Raw genomic sequence first — 10,075 nt, 5'->3', positions numbered from 1 at the left:
CGAACCTTCTGGATGTGTGGCAAGGACCGCTAGCAAGTGACCTACGCCATTGCCAACCGTCAACCGAGTATCAACCGTGAAACCAAATCGCCGAATCCGCAAGCCAACTGCCGTTTTCGAATAAAATACAAGGCTCAAACCTAGCCTTGAAAAGGTTAGTACCGCTCCAAATCCTCTACTCCGTTTGTCCGGCTCTACCGGGTCTTTCTCTGTATCATCCTATCCAGTGCGACCAACGATAACCTGCCTCCGCAATGGCGGACAATCGCTCGAAGCAACAGCTCATCAACCGCCGTACGACCCTCATCGCAGCACTGGGACGAGCTGAGCAGTTCGTCGAGAAGTACGAGGCGGAACGGGACCAAGGCCAGGTGAAACTGCGACTCGAGAACCTCGATACCGTGTGGATAGGATTGGAGGATGTGCAGACCCAGCTCGAGGACATGGAAGTAACCAATCAAGGTATGGCACAGAACCTAGCTTTCCGTTCCCACAACGAAACCCGCTACTTCCAAATCAAGGCTGCTCTCCAATCTTTCCTCCCCAAAGTACCTACATCCACTAGCGCAATTCCCCAATCGTCTCTTTCCGGGCTCTCCGGTATCAAATTGCCAACCATCACCTTGCCGGAATTCGACGGCGATTATAATAATTGGCTAGCATTCCACGGCACCTTCGTCGCCCTTATCCATTCTAATCCCGAAGTTCACGACATTCAGAAATTCCACTACCTCCGCGCTGCTCTGAAAGGAGAAGCAGCTCAACTCATTGAGTCGATCGGTATCAGCTCCGCCAACTACACCATTGCATGGCAAGCACTCGTCTCTCGCTATGCTAACGACTACCTTCTGAAGAAACGTCACCTACAAGCCCTTCTCGACTGCCCCCGAATGAAGAAAGAATCCGCCGCCGCACTGCATTCCGTCGTTGACGAGTATGAGCGCCACACCAAAACCCTCCGCCAACTTGGTGAGCCAATCGACTCGTGGAGCACTATGTTGGAGCATCTTCTATGCCTCCGACTCGACGACGCTACACAAAAGGCTTGGGAAGACTTCGCTACAACCACCGACAACCCCGACTATGCTTGTCTTATCGAGTTCCTCCAACGTCGCATCAGGGTGCTGGAATCCATGTCTGTGAACCACCAAGCACAGCCAGCATCGAATCACCAACCACCAATGTTTCGTCGTCAATCGTTCCACAAAACCGTTTCCCATGCTGTAACCGAAGCCACCCCTCGAAAATGCCACTCCTGCGATCAACATCACCCACTCTTTCAATGCCCGAAATTCGAGAAAATGTCCACTGCCGAACGACTGCAAGTTGTGAATGAACACCATCTCTGCCACAATTGTTTTCGCCAAGACCACCTCGCTCGCAATTGTCAGTCGAAATTCTCCTGCCGTCACTGCAAAAAACGACACCATTCATTGCTCCACCCCGGCTACCACCCACTCAACGCCGATCAATCGTCCACCTCGTCTAACACAGCATCAGGCTCAACGAAGCCCATCACGAAGCAGGTAGCCATAACAATCAACAGCAAACGATCACCCACATCCACGAATACTGTCACTACTCAAACAACCAATTCGTCCCAAACATCGAACGCGAATGTTTTGTTGTCGACGGTCGTGTTGATGGTAATTGATTGCAATGGGCAAGCGCATCCCGCCTGAGCATTATTGGATAATGGCTCGCAATCCAATATTATCAGCGATCGGCTATGCCAACTTCTACGACTGAAGCGGAAAAAGATCAGCATCCCTGTGTTCGGTGTCGGTGAGTCCTCCTCCAACGTGAACCACTCTGTCAGTGCCACCATCCGATCGCGAACCTCGAACTTCGAAATCGGATTAGCTAGAATCCCCAAACTCGTTTTATGAGTGTGTACTACTGGTACATGACGCTGGAGGTAAGCCCATCTCCGGTTAACACCAATCGTGACAACTTCTCAGACTTCGACAGCTCCTCTGTGGATTTTGATCTCTCTATCAAGGATGAGATCACCGGTATACCGGAATCTTATCGTTGCATAGGTATTCCTCAAATTTTTGCAAGTAAGTTCGGGCATGTTAGCGGGGCCAGACAGTTCTTCACAGATGGTTCCAAAACCGATGATTCGACTGGATTCGGTGTCTACAACGAATTTCATAGCGCCACCTTCATGCTTCAAAAGCCATGTTCGGTATACATTGCTGAGCTAGCGGCTATATACTACACCTTAGAGTACATTCGCACTCTTCCACCTGAGCACTACTTCATTTTTACCGACAGTCTAAGCTCTCTGGAGGCTGTTCGGTCAATGAAACCGATGAAGCACTCAGCGTACTTCCTGAATGGAATACGCCAAGTCTTGAGTGCTTTGTCCAAACGCTCATACATCATCACCATAGCTTGGGTCCCTTCACATTGCTCAATCCCGGGCAATGAGAAAGCGGACTCTCTGGCTAAGGTGGGCGCTAGCGAAGGCGATATTTACGAGCGTCAAATCGCCTTCACGAATTTTTTGCATTGGCCCGTCAGGAGACCTTGATCAGCTGGCAACACAAATGGAGAGATGGAGAGATGGGTAGATGGTTGCACTCCATCATTCCACAGGTGTCGAAGAAGCCATGGTTCAAAGGGTTGGATTTAGGCCGCGATTTCATTCGTGTGATGTGTCGGTTGATGTCCAACCACTATTTGTTGAACGCACATACCTTTCGTATTGGACTCTCAGAAAGCAATCTCTGTGTCTGTGGCGTGGCTTACCAGGATATCGAACATGTCGTGTGGGGATGCAATGAGTATCGTGAGGTCAGATCTGAGCTGCATGAAATTCTCCGGGTCCGAGGAAAACAACAGAAACCCGTTAGAGAAGTGTTGGCAGGACTTGATTTGGAATACATGAACCTGATTTACCAGTTTTTGAAACGTGTTGATGTCAGAGTTTGATGTAGTACGTTCCTTGTTTTCGTTGTCCGCCTTTTGGTTTTGTTATTCGCCCCTGTCTGTCGTCATCCCCCTTCCGTTTGTCCTCTTCTTGTCGTTTTCTACCGATAAAGTCCTTTCATTTTGGTTCCGTTACAGATATGGACAATTTGTCCCATCAATGTTTTAGTATAAGTTAGCAAATAATTTAGTTTTAAACCCATAAATCCCTCCTTCCCAATTTTATTTTATTTAATTTTTTTTTTCTCAATCCTTAACCACGAAACAGCCGCGAGTACTTCGGCTTCCCAAACTAACATAGTTTTAAGGCAGTAATAAATTGTAAAATGTAAAATCATTGTAAAAACAAAAGATTTCGGCTCAGTTATGCCCATGTGGCGCCCGAGCCTCCCAAATAAACGAACAAGTAAAAAAAAAAAAAAATCGGATTAGATTTTCTGGTCATGCCCCGTATTACGATTGACTTGCCTGTGGTTTCCTCTTCTGCCGATGACTGGCATGCCCCCAAAGATCTGTCCCTAGCCGACCCCACCTACAACAAGACCGGCGCTATCGATATGCTGCTCGGAGCCGAGCACTTTTTCACCTACATTAACCCTGGTACCCGAGTCGAAGAAGGTGAGAATCCTGTCCTTGTCGAAAGCGTTTTCGGTTGGATTGTGACCGGTAGAAACCAAAAGCCCATCACATTGCCCCCCGTAGCTTGCCACGTCTCACTTTCCGATCCCCTCCAGGAAGCACTGGAACGCTTTTGGCGCATCGAAGAAGTGGAAAATCAACCAAGCTACTCCGTGGAAGAACAGCAGTGTGAATCTCACTATTCCTCCCACTTTTCTCGCACTCCCGAGGGGAGATATGTGGTCCGTCTGCCTCGCCATCCGAACTTCGACCACATGCTTGGTGAATCTAAATCCGCGGCCCTTCGTCGTTTTCATTGCCTTGAGAAACGGCTGAGCAGAGAACCGCATCTGAAAGAAGAATACCACACCTTCCTGGAAGAGTATCTTCTACTTGGCCACATGAGACTTGTCCCACCAAGCGAACCAGAACCGCAACAGGTCCACTACTTACCTCACCATGCTGTCCTAAAGGAGGCCAGTACTACCACGAAAGTCCGTGTGGTATTTGATGGATCAGCCAAAACTTCCACCGGATATTCCCTTAATGATGCCCTCCAAGTTGGTCCGATTGTTCAGGACGAATTACTGACCCTCGTCCTCCGTTTCCGGAAATATCCCGTTGCCCTAGTAGCGGACATTGCAAAAATGTACCGGCAAGTTTTACTCCACCCTGACGATACTCCACTGCAACGGATTCTCTGGAGATTTGATCCAAACGACCCCATCGATACCTATGAGTTGGCCACAGTTACTTACGGGCTGGCGCCATCGTCATTCCTGGCCACCCGTACCTTGCAGCAGCTGGCTACGGACGAGGGAGATGCCCACCCACTTGGTAGACCGGTGCTCAAGAAGTGATTTTACGTGGACGACTACATAGGGGGAGCAAACACAGAGGAGAGGCAATGCAAACCCGAGAGGAACTGGACGAGCTGCTGGCAAAAGGTGGATTCCAACTGCGAAAGTGGACATCGAACAACCCAAATGTGCTGGAGGGACTGGATCCGTCACAAATTGGTACTCAGCCAACCCTAAAGTTCGACAACAACGAATGTACCAAGGCGCTGGGAGTGAGCTGGGAACCCGGAACTGATCAGCTGCGCTTCGACTCCACTCCTGATATCAGCAGCGGCCCACCCACAAAAAGATCGATTCTGTCTGCGCAGTATCCAAACATTTCGATCCACTAGGGCTTACTGCACCTGTCATCATACGAGCGAAAATCCTATTACAGGAGCTCTGGCTGCAACCCTGCGGCTGGGACGAGGAAGTTTCCGATACCATACGAGCGAAGTGGAACAGCTACCGTATCGAATTGCCTAGAATATCCTCCTACCGAACTGACCGATATGCCCTCCTACCAAATTCCACCGTCCAATTGCATACGTTCGCAGATGCATCCCAGCAAGCTTACGGCGCTTGCATATATGCTCGATCCACCGACACCGAGGGCAGAACTAAGGTTCAATTAATGGCTTCGAAATCGAGGGTAGCACCACTAAAACGAATTTCTCTCCCCCGCCTGGAACTGTCTGCTGCCGTCATCGCTGCACGATTGCACCAAAAGGTTGTCGATGCACTCGATATGCCAATCTCCGAATCGCATTTCTGGTCTGATTCTACCGTCACTCTGGAATGGTTGCGTTCACCCCCGTACACCTGGAACACCTTCGTTGCGAACAGGGTCTCGGAAATACAAAACACCACCCAGGGATCTCGTTGGCATCACGTCGCCGGTAAACACAATCCTGCGGACCTTATCACCAGAGGGATGAAGGTGGACGACTTTCTCGGCAGTGAACTGTGGCATCGTGGACCATCGTGGCTCGAACAACCTGAAACTGAGTGGCCTGTAACAGCGAAGCAGCAGAATACACCTGAAGATGTCCTAGAACGGCGAAAGATGGTGGCGGCGATCCAAAACAAACCCGAAGCGAACCCAATCTTCAGCACGTCATCCTCCTACAACCGCTTGACTCGAGTGACAGCATATTGTCTTCGCTTCATCAACGCCTGTCGTCGCAAAACGTCAACGTCGTCACAACCCGAGTTGGAATCGATTACAAAATCGATCACTGTGGATGAAATGTCGATAGCCCGAATGCGTCTGATAAAATTAGCCCAAGCCGATGCATTCACAGAGGAGATAAGGTACTTGGGGAAGGGGAAGTCAGTATCCAAACACTCAACTTTGCGCCTTTTGAGTCCTTTCGTTGACCCGGATGGAATCCTGAGAGTCGGTGGTAGATTGCGCCTCTCCGAGCAGCCTTACTTGTCCAAACATCCCATCCTCCTTCCTAGTTCCCATCCACTTACACGGTTAGTTGCCAAACATTACCACCTGCGACTATTCCACGGTGGCGGCCGTGTGACTCTAACAGCCATCCGTCAAGAATATTGGCCCATACAAGGTCGACGAGTAGTCAACAGCGTCATGCGAAACTGCTTCCGATGCGCTCGTGCCTCTCCCGTTCCCGCCAGGCAGCAGATTGGTCAGCTTCCCATACAGAGAATCACTCCAAGTCGTCCGTTCTCCGTCACCGGTATTGACTACGCTGGACCAGTATACATCAGAGCGATCCACAAACGAGCGTCTCCAACCAAGGCCTACATTAGCGTGTTTGTCTGCTTCGCCACAAAAGCAGTGCACCTGGAACTTGTGAGCGATTTATCTACCCCAGCTTTCATCACCGCACTTCGAAGATTCATCGCTCGTCGAGGTTGTCCGGCACATATCCATTCCGACAACGGAAAAAACTTCGAAGGTGCTCGCAACGAACTTCGCGAACTGTACCAGCTGCTACAGGAGGAAGAATCATCCGGAGATGTGGCCACCTACTTTGCGAATCAGGGCATCCAATGGCACATGACTCCTCCGAAAGCTCCGCACTTTGGTGGATTATGGGAGGCGGCAGTTAAGGTCGCGAAGAAACACTTGCACCGACAGTTCGGCGACTCAAGGCTGTCCTTCGAAGAAATGACAACAGCGCTGGCAGAAATCGAGTCATCAATGAACTCCCGTCCGTTGATACCGCTCACCGAGGATCCGAATGACTTAGCCGTCCTCACACCAGCACACTTCCTCATCGGGACTACGGCAACCGCTCTGCCTGAAGACGACTGTAGTCAGACTCCCATCAACCGACTGGATCATTATCGGAGGCTACGTCATCGCATCCAACAATTCTGGCATCAATGGCAGGCAGAGTATCTGCAAGAGCTGCAGAAGGAAACCAAACGAATCATCCCGAACACAGAAATACAACCTGGAAGAATGGTCGTCGTGGTCGATGAGTTTCTCGCTCCTGTGAAGTGGCCGTTAGCGGGAATCGTCGATGTCATCCCTGGACCAGATGGGCTCATCCGAGTCGTAGATCTACGAACCAGCAGAGGGATTATCCGTCGGCCAATAACGAAAATTTGCCTGCTGCCCCTGGAATGTTCTGAATCCTAGAAATGCTAAAAGTGATTTGTAAACAATTGTTCCAAGCCTTCCTAGCTCATTGAATTCGTAGAATGAAGTATTGCAGTAGTAGTAGTGAAATTATTGAATTTCAGGTGGCGGCGATGACAGTTCTCAAACTGTTAGCTGTCGAAAGCAGGTACGCTACAGTAACCGTGCTGTCAGTTAGTTGGTAGCAATTTGAAATATTTAATTTTATGGTAGTATTTTTATAGCAAATTCAAAAGGAAAGATTTCACACAACGTAGGGTAAAAATTGAACGTATAGTAATAAAGTTAGTCAGTAAGAATCGAACCTTCGAGAAATAAAGTTCTTTCTTCCAAAACGCCAAATAAAGTGATCCAGAAGTGTAAAACTAGTAGTTTTCGTGTGGTGAATTCTTGTGGTGCCCAGTTCCGCCGATAGTGACCGGCCTCGGTAGTGTTCTGCCCGTGTGTGATCCCAATCCCAGCTGGAAGCCACGATCCTGCCCTATCAAAGCTTTTTCAAAAAATTTTGTATGTAAACTTAACCCAAAGTTGCCAAATTTTCTAAAAAATGAATATAAACTTACGGCAGTGTCGCTGGAAATTGGGTCGACCAATTTTTAAGATGAGAGCGGTAATATGACCCATTTTCTATTAGCTTTCAACTGCTTTTTACAGAACTTAGCTTAAAAATCTAGAAAAAAAGTTATTAAGTAAATTAATCCTTGATGTCATCGACCAAAAGTTTGGGGTCACCCCTCAATATGATGTATCGGCCAAAAGTTCGGGGTCACTATCGTAAAACATGGAAAAGTGGTTTGTTGATATCTTTGTCATCTTTCCTTGAAGGTCGGTGCTTCCTCTGCTGGCGCCCTCACCCGTCGTGGTGACGATCTCGCCAACCCACCGCTCATAGACATAGTTATGTCTGTTCCTGTTGGGTCCTCCTCAAAGACATTATCTCTCAGTGCAAATGAAGTAGTCGCCAATAGTGCTGGTGGTTATCTATTTATGCAAGCAGGGAACCCACGCTAGGTTTGGCACACCCCTTTATGATGACAGGGTTCAGAGCCGGATCAGCGCTAATCGAACTTCAAATGAATTTCAAAACATTTGGGGTGTTTAATGAATAAAATATTGCTAATCGATAGAGCTCTTTTTTCTGAGTATAACATGATTTTTTCGTGAATCAATTCTATTGTTTTGATGGTTAAATAAACAAAACTATTTCAATTTCCGTGGATAGAATGACAGTTCAATCGATATAACGCTAAAAAACTTTTAACCGTTATGTGTCCGACAAACTTTTTGCTTTTATCTACACCGTGCTTTTTAAATGGGCGCTGAGTACCCGGGTACCCTGTCGGCCATATAAGGGTTAATGCATTTTATAAATAGTTCCCGGCTACAAAAATTAGGAAATTTTGAATATGCATCGACTAATTTTCTGACAGAGATTCCGATTATGAAATGATCTGGATACCCCTAAAGAACCAAATTCCAGTAAACCAAAAAGGGGAAAACTTGAATGTTCATCTATTTTTGGATGGACATTCAATAAAATATGCTAAATTTTTTTTCTGAAAATATACAGTATTATCTGTTTGGCTTTGTTCGGCTATCACGACAAGGATGAACACCATCCAACTAAAATACAATCATCGGCCAGATCCCAAAAAGCAATGTTAACCTTTATTCGTGCATTTTTCCCATCCTTTTGCGACACCACCGCACCAATTCTGGAGGGGACGTGGCAACAAATATCAAAATACATTACGTGTAGGCATGTAACGTTCAGCAGCTGAAAACCGGAGGGAACTGAGTACACACATATGAGCTTGGGACTTGTTTCGGTGATATTGTTTACAAATCACTTGAGGTCATTTTTATGACAAATTATATTCCTGTTTCGGACACGGAAGGGAGAAAGCGGAAAAACGTGCACGCCAGCCAGGCCAGGTACAGTTCACACACGCATTTCGTAGTGACGCATGGCTTTGTGTATTTTCGTGTTCTGACGCTGCACTTGAAGCTTCCCTCTTTTCTATGACCAGAAAATGTGTTTACACAACGCTTTCGAGAGGTTGTTAACAAGGTGTATCAACAAGTTCCCGAAAGTGATGTTATAGTTGGTTGTATGTGATGGGTGAAAACGTTATAACTATCACAGAATGTTTTGTTCTATAATCAGTGTTGGTTCCTTCAAGAATCAGGATAGAAAATCCCGAATACTTCTACTTAATCAGGTCGCACAATCAGTTTCTAACGAAAATCATTTTGTGCCCAGTCATGTGTTTCCAAGATTTGAGATCAATCGAAAAGCTCCGAAACCAATTCTTCAAGATGAGGAAAAAACCTAATGACCCTCTCAAACGCTTACCAGAGCACACACAAACTCCGATGGGTGCGAACGATCGCCGAAACCTCACGTTGAATTTAGATATCCAAATTAGTTCAGTTTGCATTCTGGCATAACTTAAGAGGATTTGGATATTTCGTTCCACTTTTGCTTGCCAATGAATGAGATCGTCTGAAATGTGCTGATGCGCCGTTGTCGTCGTCATCGTAGTACCGCTTTTTTAGGTTCTCTCGGGCTGGATGCTTTGCAACTCATATGAGAAGACAGCGGCAGTGGCAGTCTCTAGAGTTAAAAGGGAGTCGTGCAATGAAATAATCTTTTTGTGGTGACGACTTAATCTAACTGGGACAAAAAGCTTGTTTCTCCGCTAGGCGTTTTATGAGTATTTCCACAATTATTAACCGAGAGCTTTGTTTGACATTTAAATATTTTTCATGTCGTGCTGCAAGGTTCATATAAGCTTATATTCGCTTAGTACCAACGGCCAATTTCTTTTCCTCCTCTTAGTTCTCCAAATAGGTTTAACTATATCGGCTTCAACATTTCGAAAGAATGCACGCAAAGTTTTCGATTGTGTTTTATATTTTTTTCCACGTTGTTCACAGACAAAGAATAAAGTGAAGAAGTAGAAAATAAGAAGAAGAAGAAGAAGAAGAAGAAGAAGAAGGAGGAGGATAATGAAAAATAGGAAGAAGAGAAGGAGAATAAGAAGAATAAGAATGATAAAAA

General features: G+C 46.7%; 3 protein-coding genes across 3 annotated transcripts; all 3 read left to right on the top strand.

Annotated features, from left to right (window-relative positions):
• Window positions 1–254: 254 nt before the first annotated feature.
• LOC134286334 (uncharacterized) lies at window positions 255–1,682 on the top strand. The gene has a single exon (XM_062847938.1). It carries the CDS (start codon window positions 255–257, stop codon window positions 1,680–1,682), a length of 1,428 nt encoding a protein of 475 aa, XP_062703922.1.
• Window positions 1,683–3,380: 1,698 nt separating this feature from the next.
• Window positions 3,381–4,415, top strand: LOC134286333 (uncharacterized). The gene has a single exon (XM_062847937.1). The coding sequence runs from the start codon at window positions 3,381–3,383 to the stop codon at window positions 4,413–4,415; it is 1,035 nt and encodes a 344-aa protein (XP_062703921.1).
• Window positions 4,416–4,462: 47 nt separating this feature from the next.
• Window positions 4,463–7,011, top strand: LOC134286332 (uncharacterized). Its single transcript, XM_062847936.1, has 2 exons — window positions 4,463–4,627; window positions 4,792–7,011. Exons 1-2 carry the CDS (start codon window positions 4,463–4,465, stop codon window positions 7,009–7,011), a joined length of 2,385 nt encoding a protein of 794 aa, XP_062703920.1.
• Window positions 7,012–10,075: the final 3,064 nt, after the last annotated feature.

This window comes from Aedes albopictus, chromosome 2 (genome assembly GCF_035046485.1).
Source record: "Aedes albopictus strain Foshan chromosome 2, AalbF5, whole genome shotgun sequence".
NCBI classification, from domain to species: Eukaryota; Metazoa; Arthropoda; class Insecta; order Diptera; family Culicidae; genus Aedes; species Aedes albopictus.
The sequence above is the reverse complement of the archived record's forward strand: the minus strand, read 5'-3'. Positions and strand labels throughout refer to the sequence as shown.

What these genes read in the sequence shown, in the direction of transcription:
- LOC134286334 (XM_062847938.1), top strand. Translation starts at nt 255, where the DNA reads ATGGCGGACAATCGCTCGAAGCAACAGCTCATCAACCGCCGTACGACC.
- LOC134286333 (XM_062847937.1), top strand. Translation starts at nt 3,381, where the DNA reads ATGCCCCGTATTACGATTGACTTGCCTGTGGTTTCCTCTTCTGCCGAT.
- LOC134286332 (XM_062847936.1), top strand. Translation starts at nt 4,463, where the DNA reads ATGCAAACCCGAGAGGAACTGGACGAGCTGCTGGCAAAAGGTGGATTC. An exon ending in AATGTACCAAGGCGCTGGGA is followed by an intron (nt 4,628 to 4,791) that starts GTGAGCTGGGAA and finishes ATCCTATTACAG; the next exon opens with GAGCTCTGGCTGCAACCCTG.